The following is an 18,753-nucleotide window of genomic DNA, read 5'->3' on the forward strand; positions in this document are numbered from 1 at the left end:
AGGAATCGGGGTTGATCCAAGAGAGAGACGACCAAAGGGACGAGCATTTGTTTCAAAATGGAAAAAATTAAGAAGACCCATGTCTGTAAAACCAGGAAGGATGATCACATATAATCTCATACATTGCGAATCTTTAGAGCTAAGAAACGCTGGAAATATGACTGACTCCAAGCTACTATCTGAGGGGCCGGCCATTTTTCCTGTGGCCAGACTTTCAGAAATGACTGTGCCTTGTGGTAACAGCAGGTCTTCGAGTCAGAGGCCTTGAGGGCATCTTCATAGCTTTATTGTCAGTGTGACCTAGAGAACACAGCCTATACAAGCAGCTTCCTGCGTAGCGGTTCATGGGGAGAACTTACCTTGCTTAGATGGCATCATCGTTTGTGGACATCCACATCCAGTTAAACAAATCCAGTCTTCTTGCTGAGGTTTGCTGTGCTTCCTTGGCCTGAGAAAGCAGTAGATCCCCATTTTCAGTTCACCCTCTCAGCCCAGACTGAGCTGAATTCTTGGCCAGCTCCTGAGTCCGCAAGCAGCAATCAGCAATATTCCTTGGGCCCCTCATTTTTATAGACCTGACTTTCTCTGGTATCTTAGTTGTAGGGCAGGTCTCTGAATTTTGAAAGAAGTATGGAACGTAAGGATTCAAAGTGACCCTCAAAGGTCATCTCACCTATAGGTAAATGGTTGCCTAAGATAACTGGTCAACATAAAATGCTCATATTATGCATTACATTTTATGGTTTGCAGAACACTTTTACATGATGTTTCTGAGACCACACGGGATTAGTAAAAACAACATTTTATTATTTTTGTTACAATATTTCCTCTACTCTTTTGCACTCATTTGGATGCTCATAGAATAAATAACCAGTTTTATGAACTGGGAAAATAAAGGATGACAGAAATAGAAAATTATACCAACAAGGGTTGTCATGATCAGACAACAGAGAATGGTGCTAACAAAACAGCTGGGGTTCCCACATCACCTCTCAATATGGCAGTAAGCTCTACAGATTCTGGAACAAAAATCAGTAGTCCTAGGCTTTTTTCCTTCTCAGTGTGAGAGGTGTAAATGTAGAATCATAGCATTCCCTATCTTTGCGAAACTAAACATCCCCACCTCTCCCATCAGCAGGCCTTTCATCTCACAGCATGTTGCATCCACCCTGCTGTGCGAAGGGAAGGTGCTATTACCCTAACTTTGCAAATGAGAAAACCGAGGCTCAGAGGGTTGAATGGTTTTGCCAGGTAGTAAAAAAGCCAGGGGTTCTAACCTCAGATTTTGTATTTTTTTTCTTCACTATCCCAGCCCTGCTTCTGTGACAGACTCAGTTATAGGGATCAGTCCCACCCCTGAACCTAAGCCATGGATAAAAATATGCATTTTTATCTTCCTAAAATCAAAACTCCCATGTTAGAGACCTGGGTTGCCTTTGTAAACAGCATTCGGGAAATAAAACCAAACAAGGATATCAAGGATACAGCATGACTTAATGAAAGGTGTCGAGACTGAAGTCTACGATAGTAAAGCTATCTAAACGGAAAGCTAGTATAATGGAGATCCCCACCACCAAAGCTATAACTGATGTTTCCAGTTGGCTGAAACTAGAGAGGAACAGATGCCAGCAAGACTCAGGAAGCCCAGAGGGAGTCAAATTGCCCCTCAAACGTTGATTTGTGATGTACATGAAGTAAATGTTTCTCTGACACCCTCAAATGAATCTTGAACCAAGCAAAATGCAATGAATCATGGCAGAAGGACTTGCATAGTTCAAAGTATACATTGTGAGCTCCATTTTCCAAAGAGCTGAAGCATTTGGGCATACCATCCATGTATGCATGTACCCAAACTTACAGGCAGCTTTTGGAAATCATTAGCACCTCTAGCCAGCCAGCCCCAGTACACCGCTGGCATCAGAGATTTCACACATACACTCTGAGCCGTTATATCTGCAACTAATTACTTTGCAGATTTGGCATCTCATCCACAATCTGCCAGACTGGCCATGAATTAACATCTCAATCCAAATAGCCCAGCTTCAGCAGGATTTTCGCCCCAGTGTTATCCATGTACAATATGTCATCAGTCATAGTCTGCCCAAGGAGGAAATTTGAGAAATGCCTAAGAGGATTATGGGAGAGGAAAGACCAGTCTTAGTATTTTTCTAATTGTTTAGCATGAAGAAGCTGAGAAAAAAAATCTGCAAAAATCTGAAACAGATTGTGGTATCTTCTCCTTTGCCTTGAAGTAACAGATGGATGATATTTACTGATCTTGAAATTTCAGAAGAATTTTTATCTCCTCTCCAAGCAAACCCTTAGACTCCCTAATAAAGAAAATATTTAGCAATTTTCTGGTGACCAGACACAAGGTATATTTTCAAGGCCTGATTCTTTCAGTGTGATTGTTTGCACTTGACTCAAGATCTTAGCTGGGGAATTGCCACATGCCCATTTCACCTAGGACTGTCTAGACAGTGTCAGCTGTTTCTCCTTCTATTCTAATATTCCCTAGCTGAACTTTCTTTCCCCCAGTACTAATTAAGGTCACCTAGAAATTTTACTTAGCCTAGCCATTGCCTCTAGATAATTTAAATCAGTTAGAACTTATTCTCCCTTTTTCTAACGATCCATTGTATGGATTATTTATGCGGTTTTACTTGTTTTCTTTCTCCTTCCTCCTCCCTTTGGGTTTTTTATCTGTCAGAGCTTAAACCTGTCTATTCTTAACAATTTTGCAAGGCATTGGAGGTTGGACCCACCGTTCAGGTGTAATTTGGATATTGTCTATAGTTAATTGTTCCCTTTTTCAAAAATATTACTGCACGCTCACCATTTGTAAGACACCATACTAGGCACTGTGTGAGACTAAAGCATGACTCATACTGCCCTAGTCTTCCAGAAGTTTACGTTTGGAGGGAGGGGGTATGGTAGGATGTTGAAATGTAGGTCCAAACAACTGAACAAGGCAGTCTCTGGTGAGTGCTACAAAGGTGGTACGGTGTGGTTTTACTAGAAGAAGAAGAGCTGTTTCTAACGGGAGTAATTGGGTTTGGTGTCTGAACTGGGCTTTGAAAGAAAGAAAAGAATGCCAATATATGGAATTTATTTACTTACACCATTCTACATTCTAGAGAGAACCTCAGAAATGTACATACCATACAATCAGATAATGTTTAAATTGAATAGGTAAGGAAATTGGAACAGTGGGGTAATAAGGGTGGAAAAGAATGTATGTGTCTAAGAATGAGGTTGATACTTACAATAAGCACATTATGGCCCAAGGTGCCAGGTAAGATGGCAGCGATGAACATTTGAATTATCCAGAGCCTTCCCATACTCTCTCCAAGTGCGGTCAGAAGATAGCAAGGTCTGACATAAGGACCCGTTGGAGAAAGCAACAGCTCTGGGGAGGTTGCGAAGGCCGTTCATCTGTGTTCTTGTCCTGACTCCCTAGGTCCTGGGATGGATCCGCAATGGGGAGTCAATGCTCAATGCCAGCCTGGTCAATGCCAGCTCTTTGTCCGAGGCAGAGCAGCTGCAGCGGGAACACGAGCAGTTCCAACTGGCAATCGAGGTAACACCCAAATCTGACTCCTCCTGACTCCCCTCCCCTTTCTGCTCTGCATTGCAGGCAGGTTGATGCCTCAAGATGTGGGCATCCCTTTAGGTAGTGAAGCCCTTACTTTTTCTAGTTAAATGGTCTGGGTAGCCTCCCTATTATGCAGGAATTGATGGAGAAGCAAATGCAGGGGGTCATCACCCCAAGGAGACCAAGTATCGGAAGACAAGTGTTCACACCACAAATGTGCATCTCGGTTACTCACTGGTACCTTTAACCATAAGGCCCCTGGTACTTTGAGTTTTTGCACATTACGGACTATACACCATGTGAGACAAGTGAAGCCAAAAGGTTAGAAGTCACGTCCAGTTGAGGAGCCCTCAGAATAGAGGATAAACAAGAACAAAAGTCATTAGTATTCCATTTTAAAACATTCGATTTCAATGTAATATTTAGATTTCAATGTCAGATTCTGCCTGTTAACGAGAACAATGAACATCGGAGCAGGTTGTAGTATTTTGCTTCGCTGAAAGTAGTTGTTCGATAATACTGATAGAAGCCACGTTTCAAGAATGAACTGAAACCAGAAGTTCACCAACTGACACTTGTTCTAAAGGTTATTTTAAAATAAAATACCTCTCACAATAATCTAAATTTTGTCATCTTGCTTTAAATAATACCTTTAATTATCCTTTCTACTAGAACATTCTCCTTCCCAAAGAGACTTGAGCTGATTGCTTTAGAGTGATATGAGGAAAAGAGCAGGAAATGGGACATGGGAACTATATTAAAAATAAAGTAAGTTCAGTACCAGTGGGAACAGAGAGAAAGCTTCAAAGACATTCATTACTTGTGGTTCCGTTTAAAACTCAAACCGCTTTTGAATGTGTAAGAAATGCAAAGGTGTTATCTTCTACTAAAAATTGTTAAGGAGAATTTTCCACAACAATGATAACATTTTAACTGTTTGTGCCTATATTTTTAATACAGCAATCAACTGATTACTGACCATTTTTAAACTAGTATTAATTGATTTCAACCATTTAATTTTCTAGAAATCATCTTGTATGTATAAATATAGCATTAACATAAATGACATGTTTCTATTAGATGCCTGCTCTCTTCTTAGGAAGCATTACTAATAGTAGTTTACCATCTGGGATTTGAGATTTTCAAATAGACTATATATTGCGCACACAGTATGGGCAAATCATCTTCTGAGGAGGGACTCAGCCGAGGAGAGAGGCTTTATTGTCATCAGCTGCCTGTCTCAGTTTACTGGCGTACACAAATATGAAAGTGTTAAGATCTATTGACCATCAAGGGAAAATCAGAATTGGGGTCACAATCGAGAACCAGGCATACATGCCTGCCGTAGCAAGGCAGCATGAGGAGAACAGAGGTTGGGCAGACAGACCAGGGGCGTGGCATGAAGCTGTGAGAGTGTGAGGCAGCGAGAAGACCACTGTTGGCCACACCTCCTCCTCATTTATCTCAAAAGTGAAGGTTAACCCGCACTATCAGGTAATTAACTTTCGTGTCCCATAAGCAAATGTTGGGCCAATAAAACCAAGTATCATGAGTTACTAGAGCATTTCAACAAGCTAGTGGAAAACAGTGGGTGAATGCATTAGCAGTGCTAGTGCAATGACCAAATTCCACGGCTTGCATAAGTAGTATGTATTAATTTGTAACAGTGCCGTTGCACCCTTATAGAATAGAGGCTTACTAAGCATGTATGTCTCTTAATTACACGGGTGCAACTTGATCAACTATTCTTGGAATTGATATTGAGATCCCATGAGGCCCCTGTGGAGTAAGTCTGTGGTCTGAAGAGATGGCAGAGCAGATAGGATTTCTGGAAGATCATGGGAACGGAGCGTAAGCAGGGTCTGTAGCGTAGCTAAAATAATGAACTTCAAATATGCTCCTTCTCCAGGTAGCCTTGTGCTTCTCTCTGAAAGTGTTGGTTTAGACCAGGTTCTGCATCAGGGGGAAGATATGCCAGGGAAGATTTACGCAGTTTGAAAGGGGATCTAACTAGTCTAGTTTGACTTGGCCCATTTTAGTAGTAATTACTTACTAGAGGCCTTTCCAGTGATTACTGATAGAGAACGTAATTTGACTTGTTGGGCCCTAAGAAAGAATCCTAGGTTCCGTAAGGGAAAACAAAATAGCTATGGGTAGGATGACTAGATAATTTATAACTGAGATACTTGTAAGAGGGAAGAAGGGAATTATTAATAACTCAGCTAGAAAAATAGGCATATACTAGAACTATCACAGGCAGACTAGGATGTCTGTCACCCTCGCTTGGGTGGCCTTATTGGTTTAAAGGTTTGAGTCTCCCTAAAGAAGGTCAGAATTTTTACCTAAAATACCCTGAATTTTAGGAAAACAGAACCTGTCAGAACAGAGGACAGCACACAGCACCCAGAAGCATAGCTTTACCAACAACCCCAAATTATTGTTTGTTAGTATGCAAAATGGTTTGGCTGATGTGTCTTTAAGAGCTGTGACTATCACGGAGACAAGCTCAGTTTTGAAATCAATTTTATTTGAAATCCTCTTATGTATTTTGAGCATAAGCATTATGGCAGAATAAGTAGTTAAAACTGGATAATAAATCCAATTGATTTGGTTCCATTTTCTTCCATGTACTCCTATGTTAACATCATATATTAACATCCCTGGTAATCCATGTTTTAAAGATATAACACTCAATAGGATTAGATAATAGTAGAAATAAATGCATAATAATGACTCAAGCTTATCAAAGCAAAGATTATGTCATGTGCATAAGAGTTTGTCATTTGGAAATTAAAGGGGATGGAGTTCCAAGGACTATCAGATGATAATGAGCTTCAGAATAAGGAAGAGGATTTATTACATAGCCTAAATTATAGGACAATTAGAGTTAGTCCTTCACTCTCAGAGAAAAAGACATAATAATGGGGTTTTGATGACAATTATATGCTGGTTTCATATATTGAGGAGAAGCCAGTTAATTATCATAATCACTAATGTTCATTTGGTGAAGCCTTCCTCTGCATGAAGCACTGTAGATACCATTCTAACTCTAGAGATAAAATAATGTGGTGTGATAGGGTGGGAATGAACATAGGAATAGTCAAACCTGAATCTTATTCCTTGTTTCATCACCTCTGTGGTTGTATGTTTTTGGGCAAGTCACTCAACCAGCCTCAGCTTCTGGTTTTAATTTGTGAAGCGGGAATAATAATATCCACCTTGCCGTGGTGTCGTAAGAACTAGAACAAATATACATAAGCATAGTGCCTAGCACAGAGTATGCCCTTGGAGAAATGACAGTTATTAAAGTGATTTTTAAAACAGTGTTTGCCTTGAGAGTTTCACAGTCTAAGTATGGAAAATCAGCCAAATGTATTAGATGAGTGATATAGCAGTTCAGAAGAGAGTCGTTTTTAGTGAGTCTCCAGCTGTCCAAAAAGATTTTTTTTATTCAACATTTAAAAATTTTTAATTCCACTATAGTTAACATACAGTGTTACAGTAGTTGCAGGTGTGCAATATAGTGATGCAGGAATTCTGTGCATCACTCAGTGCTCATCATGATAAGTGTGCTCTTTAATCCCCTTCACCTATTTCACCCATCCCCCCATCCACCTCCCTTCTGGTTAGGAGCCTCTTATTCTGCCATCTTCTCTGGAAGTCCCAAAAAGACATTTTTTAAAGGAGACCAGACTTGAGCTGAGTCTCAAAGGATGACTGGAAAATAAATGGGGAGAGAGGAAGCAGTGTTCACTGAAAGGCAGGAAGAATGAAGTTAGCAAAAATAAGAAAGCACATAGTGTATTTTCAGAGGGCTTTGGTAAGGAAGTAGCAGATGATGTTATGGAAGGAGGAGCTTTTAAGGACATCCTTCAAAGTTTGGACTCGATTTCATAGCAGTGGGAGAACCACTGAAGGCTTTTGAATTGAGAGAAGCGAATGATATTTATAGCATGAAATTAGAGTTTGGGAGCCAGAAGAACATTAGAAGTCACTTCATCTAAGCCCTTCCTAGTACAGAGAACCAAATTGATCTGTTGGAAATGCAAGGGATGGGTTTGATGGATTCAAAATGGAAGGCAAGGAGGCTAGCTATGGGACCAGCACAGCAATCTAGGCATGCAGTGGGTTGGACTGGGACTTGGGGTGAGGCTCAGTGGTCAGGAATAATGTCAAGGTTGTAAACCCAGGTGGCAACAAGGAGGGCACCATCAACACAAATGGTAGACTTCTATGGAAGATACTTCCAGAGGGAGGGATTTTGTTCTAGATGTGGAAATTGAGAAGATGTCTGGGAGGAAGCTGGAGGCTCTAATAGGGCAGTCAAGCCGTTTGCATTCACTGACAAGCATTCTTCCTCTCTCCAGGAAGACCTTTCACTGCTTTTACTAAGAATGCGTCTTTGTAAGTGGCTAACATGGGGCCAGGCAGCTAGAGCAATCAGGGTTGTTGACCTGGAGTGAAAAGTATGGCAGGCAGCTCACGCTCACACCCAAAAACAATTAAAGATGAAGGTCTGATGTAGCATGAGAGATGAATACTGGGCATCAGCTACAAAAGGGAAGTAATTAGCAGCAATGGGAATAAATAAGAGTTCTGCAGAAGTGAACAAAAACCAAGAATGCACCTTGGGGAGCCCCTCTATTTAAGAGACAGGAAAAGAAAATGGTGCCAATAAGTAAAACAGAGAAAGAAATCAGGGATTTGTAGAGGATCACTTCTGACCCTTAATTTACTTTTTCTAGCCATGTGCAACATTTAGAAACTCAGATTCTTTTTTTTTTTTTTTTAAGATTTTATTTGACAGAGATAGAGACAGCCAGCGAGAGAGGGAACACAAGCAGGGGGAGTGGGAGAGGAAGAAGCAGGCTCATAGCGGAAGAGCCTGATGTGGAGCTCGATCCCATAACGCCGGGATCACGCCCTGAGCTGAAGGCAGGCGCTTAACCGCTGTGCCACCCAGGTGCCCCCAGAAACTCAGATTCTGATACGGTCATCATGATTGAGGGCTGACTTAGTGGCAAAGCAAGGGAATAAAGGAGCCTAGGTGGCTAGAGGCTGTCGTGCTTACATAATGAACACAGAGTACAGATTCCAGAAATGGGGAAGGGAGGCCAGGAGGTGGGTGATAGATGGGGGGAAATAAATAGGACTGTGCAGACTGCAGTCTGGGATAGGGGTGAAGGGGGCCAGGTGGTGTAGGGGTGAAAAGGAGGGACATTGTACTCACACAGGGAGTGCAGAATGGATCAGCTCTTGGGAACTGTCCTGGTACTGCTGCCCAAGAAGGGCAGAAATAATTCTAGAGTAAGTCACTGCGCTGCTAGCTGTCCCTTTTCACCGGGTGCTGAGCTGTACTTTCCCAAATGTGCAGAGGCCAAATTAGCACTACACCATTGAGTTGAAATGATCCTAGCAGTTGAGGTTGGGATATTAGCTCTTTGAAGTCCTATGTTTCATCCACATCCATACTTTATTTTAGTAAATTTTAATACCTTCTGGTCCTCTCTCTCTGCCACCCAGTCCTTAAGCTTGTTCTCCCCACCTCCTACAGTTAATGTGACCTCAGAGAATGCAAACCACATTAGCTTGAGTAAGAAAATGAACCTTCTACTATATATATATTATCCTAAAAGCAAACATAAGTAATGTAATAATGTAGGGATTACGTGTTGAGCTGAATTATCTACTATACTGCTCTGTTCCCTTTGTGGGGTGGCTAAGGGATGCTGAGACGCTACTCTTAGGCTTTATTAACCTGACAAATTTATTCCTTCTACTGGAATCCTTTTCAGCTAATGTTTAAAATGATTGCATTGTTGGCTGAGCTTTGTATTACGTGGAGATTTTTTTTCTTATGTACTGTGTTTATTTGACCTGTAAAGTGGGACTACAGCAGTAACCTCCTTGAAAACTCACTATAGTGAGAAAAAATTGACTAATGTCTGAACCAACCAGGGAGCAGATATATACACAACTGCGGTTTCTCTACCACAGAAACTGAGACGTCCTTAGAACCAGTGACGCGAGTAGGAGAGTGGGGGCAGGAGTTAGGGTCCTGAGCATTCAGTTAATGAAAATGCATGATGTTCTTTTTTTAAAAAATGTGCTTTAAAAACAATGATGTATTAATCGTCATGACAAAATGTTTGAATCTAGCATTTAAAGCTCTTTAACTTTTCTGCATCTTTCCACTCACGCCTCACTCCACCCCCTCCCGTACCACGCCTGGGTCGTTCCCACGGACCTCTCTCTCCTCCCCTTGTGCCCAGTCCCTCTTTCATGCCACTTCCTTGCAGAAGACGCACCAGAGCGCCCTGCAGGTACAGCAGAAAGCTGAGGCACTGCTCCAGGCCGGCCACTATGATGCCGACGCCATCCGGGAATGTGCCGAGAAGGTGGCCCTCCACTGGCAGCAGCTCATGCTGAAGATGGAAGACCGGCTAAAACTAGTCAATGCCTCTGTGGCATTTTATAAAACTTCTGAACAGGTGAGGGAAGGGCGGTGGCATACAGGGACTAATGTCGATGGAGGGTTTTTTTCCCCCTCATACTGCAAGTCTGTGGTATCTCCCTCAAGAAGAAGCTAGTCTTCTCAGTACTAGCCTTTGAGAGTAGAATAATGATGCGGAAATAACTACAGTTAGCTTCCTTATAATATTTTCCATTAAAGAAGTCAACCATGTGATTTGTTTCTTGTAAATTTCTCAAACTCATCAGATCCAGGTGTTGAGGGAGAAATTAGGGGTATGCAATACTAGATTTGAGGGCTGTATCGGTCAGCTACTGCCACAATAATGCTGTGTAACAAACCACTGCACAACTCAGTGGCATAAAACAATAAGCATTTTGTTTTTAAGTATTCAAGTTCAGCTGATCTTGGCTGAGTTTGGTTGAACTGGGCTCCAAGCTGGAGATCTGGTCTAGATCTGTTCTCCTTTCTCTCAACCTCCTGGACCAGCAGCTACTTGAGGCACATTTGTGGTGAAAAGCAGGAGTGCAAGAGCCCTAAATCTTTTGTGCAGTTGCATCTCAAGCCTCCGTCTGGGTCACACGCTCTAACATCCTTTTGGCCAAAACAAGTCACATGGCCAAGCTGACATCAATAAGGCAGGGAAGTATATGCCTCCCGTGAAGGTCAGGAGAGCAGGGTGACAATCTGCTGGACATAATCTAACGTGCCACAGTCAGGCACTGGGCTTGGAAAACCTACAGCTCTTTCCCTCATGGGGCTGTCCATCTAGTGGAGGAAACACCGCTCTCTGTCCCTGGTAGACTATGAGCCTAGCTGGTAGGATGGTACAGCTGTGGGAGAAAAGGCAGGAGTTACGTACAGCCGGATGGCAAGGATTTAGACCCCTTACTTTCCCATCTGTACAGCAATATGCTCAAGGGCTAAGAGGATTTCTAACTGATTTGGGTGCTTTCAGGGAATTCTTTCATGAAATAGGGGTTTAAACCGAAGTAATTGTATCCAATGTAAAATACTTCCCTCATTGGAATTGCTCCCTTGTAGAAATAGATCAGAGAAACATTCTCCTCTGGGTGACTTACAGGGGCCATGGGAAGGTCTATCTGGAAGTAAATAAAACATGCCTGTGAGAGGGCCCCGTAGCCAGTGTTCCAGCCTCCACACCTTCTCTCCATTCTCCTTTCTGTTGTTCAGTGATAGGGACTTTGATGGCCCCAGAGTTGGGAGCAGCAGACTAAGATGATTTATAGATTCAATACAATCCCAATCAAACCCCAGCAAACTTTTTTTGTAAAAATTGATATGCTGATTCTAAGATATATATGGAAATACAAAGAACCAAGAATAGCCAAACAATCTTGAAAAGAAAAAACAAAGTTGGAGGAGTTACACTATGTGATTTTAAGACTTACTCTAAAGCTGCAGTGATCGAGGCAGAATGGTGTTGGTGTAAGAATAGACACAGGGAAAAAGACTAGGGTTTCCAGAAGTAGACCCACAAATATATGGTTGATTTTTTACAAAACAATTCAAAAGCAAAGTCTTTAGCAAATGATGCCAGATGACTGAATACAGGCTTCCCCTGTCTCTGAAAGTAGAGTGTTCCCTGTGAAAACTTTTGTAAGCTGAAATCAGATGTAAAGAAGCAATGACCATTAATTTATATGGAAAAAATTTTTGAATATTCCCAGATCCAAAAAGTAACCTCTTTTAGGCCCTCCTGAAATCTTAGGCACACATCTTGCTCACTGGTGCACAGAATAAGTCGAGCTAAAGCACAGATGGCCACAGACACACTTCCGAGTGTGGCAGCTGGAGGCTGAGACACTGGGTGTGGTTCCTGGGGATGGAGCTTGGGGGGCCCCTCTCACTGCCAGGGGTGCACGCTGCCTCTAGGACAGCTCTGCAGCTTGCTGTGGAACAAACACTGAACACTCTTCACTTTTTGCCTTTTTTGGTAAAAGTGAAAAACCCCTTTGAATTTCTTTTGGTCACTGAAAACAGGTACTAATGTAGGTCTTTCGTAAAAGTGAAGTGATGTAATGTGAACTTGTGAAAAGCAGGGAATACCTATATCCAGATTTTTTTAAAATGAGGTTTAGTCCCTGTCTATTATCCTACACAAATTTTAGTTTTTGATGGGTGTAGATGCTGAAGGGGACACAGCAATACATTAAAGAGTCAGGAATTTTGACCCCGAACTGACCTTGCCAAAGGTCACCTCTCTGGATTTCTGTTTCTTTACCTGCTAAATTAAAGGATTTATGCTTGATAATCTTTTCACTTCTTCCAGTTCCCAAATTGATTTTAGTCCAATATTATCATGAGACATAAGTATACCTTTTCCTGAAGTTTTTGCTTGTCTATAATCCATTTTCTCTCGAGACGGGGGCCCTCCTACATGTGTTCATGCCTTGTATAAGGAGAGGTGTGTGGCACTAGCGGGGTCAGAATTCAGGGCCAGACCTTCTCAGGGCATGCGGAGCACGTTGGCTATGAGGGTGTATCGCCGGAACATCTTTCAGCTCAGTTCATCACTCAGTAAACATCCTATCCAACACCATACTCATCATCAAAAGGGATGGCTTTCTCAGGCAACGGGGACCCAGTATATTGTAGCTGTTGCCCGCCTGCCCCCCAGCTGCCACAGCCAAGCATTCAAAGCCTTTTGAAGGAAAATATAAAGATAAGTTTCTACTTTCTGCACCTTCCCTAGGCCTTGACACAAGGCTGCCCTTGGTCCCCATTTGTTACACCCAACCTAACTTCCATCAAAGTCCCATTTGAAATGCTTTTGCTTTTAGAGCATGGCCTCTTAGCATTTGAGACCTTAACTTTTAAGTTGACCCAAATTTATTGTCCTCTGAAGGAAATGTCTGTTTTATAATAGAAGGCCTGAAGATGTCATTGACTTATGACAGTACCTCAAGACATTTTTTGCTGGGATATTTTTGCCAAGGGATGGAAGAGAAAGCATTCACTATGGCCCATAGGTCCCACAACACAGGCCCCTTCCTCCTTCACTTCTGTTTGGGGCTAATTCCTATGGGGCAGGTACAGATAGTTGGAAAAGCCTAGTATCTTCTCTGAACTGCCTTTTCCTGCTCTGCCACATTCACAGAGTTATCATAAGGTTGCAGCAGTAGAATATATAAAAAAACACTTTGAAACCCCTGAAATTACTGGTCTTTCTTCCTTTCTTACTCTATATACTATCTCTAAGTGATGTCATCAACCCCCTAGCTTCAGCCTTCAGCCAACAACTGTCAGAAGATGATTTCAAAATCCATCTCTCAGTCCTAATCTGTCTCCCGAGCTCTACTGCGTCATGGACTTCCCTTCCATGTCGCAGGGTCACTGCGTGTTCTAAATCAACAGACTGAGCTTCCAGTGAAACATGTCACCCGTGCAGGATTCTGTCAGCTGAAGGTGCTCAAAAAATACTTCCCTGATCTATTAGTTTACTGAGGCTTTCCTTTGTGGTTCATTAGGTCTGTAGTGTCCTGGAGAGTTTAGAACAAGAATACCGGAGAGACGAGGACTGGTGTGGCGGACGAGATAAACTGGGACCAGCAGCAGAGATCGACCATGTAATTCCACTCATCAGCAAACATTTGGAACAAAAGGAGGCTTTTCTTAAGGTCAGAGCACACTGTCATCCAAGGCCACACACACACACACACACACACACACACTTCATCATATGGGCTTTCCATCTCCCTGTTTTTCCTCACTTCTTATCTAAAGGGAGGCATTTATATAGAAGATATTGGCTGGTTAATTTGAAAGGTTGAAAAGTTATGCTTCCAACATTATTTATTTCTCTTAGCACTTTCTGTATAATTAGACACTTATACACCATTACTGCCAGTGCCATGTTTGAATATCTTGATATCCCATTGATATTGGTAATTGAGAAAAACACATAGTTTTACCCAGTTATGTTTGGTTTATGAAAATATTTTTAATTGAAATACATAAGTCTTGGGGGCACCTGGCTTGCTTAGTCAGTAGAGCATGCAAACGCTTGATCTCAGGGTCGCGAGTTTGAGCCCCCACATTGGGTATAGAGATAACGTAAAAGAAATAAATTAAAAGATACAGACATAGATATAAGTCTAGATGTAAAAGAGTATTAAAATAAATATTTTGTAAATGGATGATGTAAAATTTAGGGCAAGAATTAAATAAATTTAGAGAACTTATTTAGTTGCCAATCTAACAGTTATCAATAACCAATAGATATAACACCATTTATTCTGTTACGTGAAGAGAGAAATGCCTCATTTTGTTTGTTTTGTTCTTAATAGAGGCCCAGCTTCCCAGGGCAGAAGCACAGTCCTGCTCTGAGCAGGCTTTCAGCTAGTGTGGAAAGTCCTAGTAAGCCTCTCTTCTCCAGCCTTTGATCATCTCTCTGACAGTCTCATTTGTGTTAAAACTTATCTAAAGGCTCTGTTTACTCTCAAATTTTTTGCTTTCATGTTCTGCTTCCTTTCAGGTTTCTGAGAGTACAAAGAGAATTTTTATACCCTGACATGTTGCCACTGCTTTTCTATTACTCTGTAATTAACTGACTTTCTTTTATTAGGGATTTTCTCTACTTGACCACCCCTTTGAGTTCCACTTTTTTTTTCCTCGCGCCCTCTCTTTTTGAGATGGCTTCTCCCTCCCCTCCTCCCATCTGTCAGGTGTCTGCACCTGCACTCAGTCAGAACCCTTAATAATCAGCTCTTACCGATAAGATTAAATAAAAAGTCTTCCATACAGGGCTTAAGAGATTTTAAAAGTCTTCTCTACTGTACAACAAAGTTTAAAACAATGGCTGAAGGAGAGCATATGAAAGACATTTTAAAGAGATATAAAGATATTAATTCATGAAATTACATGTTTCTTTTGAAGAATGAAAGAAGAAAAGGTTCTGGTCTAATGTTTTCCATATGTGCCTCAAATCATAGGTGAGAAACTCCCTGTCGCTGTGGGAATTAAATACCTGGTGGATGGAACACCGAGTTCCCCATTTACATGTATGAGTTGATCTGTGTTGGATACCTTAGCATTGGACCACGATCCAGCTGTTCAATTCATGGATCTCACAGTAAAAGGACCCACCAACAGTCTTTTACCAGAGCTCCCAGAAACCACTGTTGTTAATGCAAAATTTAAAATAATTTTTTGCTATGTAATTTATAGAATCAGTTGTTAAATATAAAAAGCTGTTAAAGTTTGAACATCTTGTCTAGATAATATTGAAAACTGCAGATTGAAAATTAGTGGACTAGGATAAATAGCAGTCCCCCTTATCCATGGGGAATATGTTCCAAGACCCCCAGCAGATGCCTGAAACTGCGAATAGTGTTGAACCCTATATATACCATGTTTTTCCCTATACATATAGACCTATGATAAAGTTTAATTTAGAAATAAGGCACAGTAAGAGATGAACAACTGATAATAAATAGATAACTGATAAATAAACACAACAATTACGACAATATACTGTAACAAAAGTTATGTGAGTATGGTCTCTCCCTCAAAATATCTCAGTGGACTGTACTCACCCCTCTTGTGATGGTGTGAGATGGTAAAATGCCTGCATGATGAGACCAAGTGAGGGGAGTGGCGTAGGCCGTGTGATACAGCGTTAGACTACTACTGACTCTGACAATACGTCAGGAGGACCACCTGCTCCGGGACTGCAGTGGGCTGTGGGTAACTGACGATGCAGAGATGAGAACCGTGGATAAGGGGAGACTTCCGTGATCTCTAGATTTCTACAACAGAAAAAATACTGTTCTTTAAAGAAATTCAGAAATTCTGTGGTCATGAGAGACACTAGAAATGCTTTGTCCATAGTCCTAGATTCCAGCCCCGATGTGCTTCATGATTCCTGCCCTTTCTGGGCCTGGGTCTCTCTCCTCCATGGGCACAAGGAGGGTGTGACCTGTCCTCTCTGCCACCCACAGCTAATGGGAATCGTAAAGAGGGTAGCGTAATGGCGCTTATTCCTGTGCGTAGACCCATATTTCCCAGCAATAGGATATTAGTGTTATTGAGGTGGGGGTGGATTTTATGGACAAATAAGTTTTTTAAATGTGGGTGACTTCCATTTAGGTATGGAATGTATGGTTAATAGACTTGTTTAACAATTTGCTTTCTCAACTAAATTGAACGAATGCTAAAGTGGCTTTACCCCAGTGGTCCTCTAAGAGGCAATCTGGCAGCAGAGGAAAACCAGCCTGAGACATTAGTACCTATGACCTTAGTAATACTGAGTCAACAGAGAGGTAGTCAAGGGATGGCTGATTTCTGATTTCTCTCTGGGATGAAAAGGGGAGAGGCCCAGGGAGTAATTCTTTACTCCACGAAAGGGTGAGCCTCCTGCATTGAAATGGAAGTGTCTGTGAACCAGAAGTGGCCTCCTAGGCTCTGCTCACCCAGAGTTCCAGAAACCTCTCTACCAGCACGTCCTTCTCCAGTGTCTTAGACCCCATGCACTGCTGGGGTCCTCACACCTTTGTGTCTCTCAGGCCTGTACCCTGGCACGGCGGAACGCGGAGGTTTTCCTCAAGTACATCCACAGGAACAACGTCAGCATGCCCAGCGCCGCCAGCCACACCCGGGGGCCTGAGCAGCAAGTGAAAGGTCAGTGTGGGAGCTTCCGGCCAGGAGCCACATCAGCGGCATAGAACGGAGGCTGTGTACCTGGTCGCTACGCATTCTCACATTTCCTGCTTCTTCTCCTTGGATAAGAAAACATTTGATGTGGTGTGGCACGGGCAGTGGGGATTCATGGGCAATGTTTAAACGTGCATCAGGATTGGGAATAGAAAAATGAAGATAAAACTTCCCTAGCACTTTTTCATTTATCTTGGTCTAGAGCAGCATTTAACAGAATTTTCTGGAGGAGCAGACATGGTCGGTATCTACACTGTGCAGAGAGGAGCCACTAGTCACATGGGCTACTGAGCACTTGAAATGTCGCTAATGCAACTGAAGAACTGAAGTTTTCCTTCTATTGAGTATTAATTAGTTTAAATGTAAATAGCCAGATGGGCTACCATATTGAGGAGCACAGACGAGGCTATCTTACCAGCCAGGAAACGAGACCCAGACTGAGAATCGTAAAACCAAGTTCTAATCCTGGCTTTATTACTTGTTGTGTGAGCTTTTTAAACTTCAGTTTTCTTACTTTAAAATGAAGGGCGTCTGAACTCTTGCTCGTCAAAATGTGGTCCCCAGACCAGCAGCCCTGGCCTCAGCTGGGAGTGTGTGAGAAACAAAGCTCAGGTCCTGCCTAGACCTACTGAATTAGAAGCTGCATTTTGGCAAGCGCTCCTGCCAACCCCAACCAGATGATTTGTGTGCACATAAAATTTAGATAAGTACTGGTCCAGATAATCTCTAACATCTCTCTGAATTCTATAAAGTCTACAATTACATGAAAAAATCAGTAAACTATAATAATTGCTTATTAGATGACCACATTAAGCTTAAATTATTATCAGTGGCATCACTTATGCTGGACCATGCAGAAATTAGCCTTTGAGTGGGTGAAGAATTTAACAAATGTCATCTCAACACAGCAGAGGGCTCCTGGCCTGGAGACCGAGGCCGGAGAGGGAGCTGAAACTGACTTGGAGTGAGGCGGGGGGCAGGCTGAGGGCTGCAAAACAGACAGTGGGAGGTGCTGATCTGCCTTGGGGAGGGCCTCCCTCCCTGCTCAGAGAGCTCAGGGGGTGGCAAGATCAGACGCCACTGGGAAGAATTAAATTTAGGAATAAAATTCCCTACAGAGAAGAGGGAGGCAGAGTTCCTCTTCCAGATGTGCTCCCTGTTTGAGGTCCAGGGACCCTGTGGCTGGCCAGCCCTTCCTGCATGCTACCATGCTTGTGTTCTGACTTAGGGATGCGGGCAGCGGTGTGGGTGAGGCCAGCTGCCTGCTGAGTGAGTACATGCCCCCCTAGACCTCAGTGTGCTGCAGGCTTCAGGCTCCCAGAAAGCAGGATGTGCTGCGCCTTTATGGGGATGAGGGCAGGTTGTTGTCCTTGGGAAAGCCTTCCAGAAAGGGGAGAAATGAAATCTGAAACTCCTTAGGATTTTTGCCTGATCAATCAGAGTTGATTCTCTTCACCACCATGTAAGATTCCGCAGTGAGCAAAGCTCTGATTAGGAGACAAAAAGATCAAACGCAGGTTCTCACTTGTCTTTGCCTAATTGAGGCTTCCACCTGAGCAGGAACCTACAATCTCTCCTATACCCATTTCTTTTCTACCCGCTGCCTGGACCTAAGGCCAGTGCCACCTATTTTAAGTTTGCGTTACAGGCACAATTATTAAGGCATGAATACCAAAAACTCAGTGACAAACAACTGTAAGCATTAACTGTTTTAGTCACCGTGCGTTGGCTGGGGACCAGCTGTCTTGGCCAGGCTCAGCAATGCAGTTCTGCAAGCCTGGCTGGCTTAGTCCTTTCATTACAGGTTGGGGTCTCATCTGTTCCACATGTATTAATTTTGGGACCTCAATTGAAGAAGTGGTTACCCAGAAAAACTTCTTATAGCGATGAGGGCAAGGTCAAATGCACAAGCACACTAAGTTCCTCCTTGTATAATATCTGTTAACAACCCATTTGCCAGAGCAAGTCACATGGCTGAGCCCTAGGGCAGTGGGGCGGGAGGCGGGGGTGG

The 18,753-nt window shown here is 42.5% G+C and overlaps 1 protein-coding gene across 19 annotated transcripts in view; it reads left to right on the forward strand.

Annotated features, from left to right (window-relative positions):
- Positions 1-18,753, forward strand: part of KALRN (kalirin RhoGEF kinase) — a 641,300-nt gene that overhangs the window by 366,358 nt on the left and 256,189 nt on the right. For 13 of the 19 annotated variants that reach the window (XM_034659631.1, XM_034659642.1, XM_034659663.1 and 10 more), the window contains exons 16-19: positions 3,461-3,580; positions 9,868-10,086; positions 13,559-13,708; positions 16,595-16,709. In XM_034659631.1, the coding sequence (XP_034515522.1) occupies positions 3,461-3,580; positions 9,868-10,086; positions 13,559-13,708; positions 16,595-16,709 (604 nt within the window). The remainder of the gene's footprint in view (positions 1-3,460; positions 3,581-9,867; positions 10,087-13,558; positions 13,709-16,594; positions 16,710-18,753) is intronic. The other 6 variants (XM_034659650.1, XM_034659661.1, XM_019807694.2 and 3 more) reach the window with 1 other exon arrangement.

Source organism: Ailuropoda melanoleuca, chromosome 1 (genome assembly GCF_002007445.2).
Source record: "Ailuropoda melanoleuca isolate Jingjing chromosome 1, ASM200744v2, whole genome shotgun sequence".
Taxonomy (NCBI): Eukaryota; Metazoa; Chordata; class Mammalia; order Carnivora; family Ursidae; genus Ailuropoda; species Ailuropoda melanoleuca.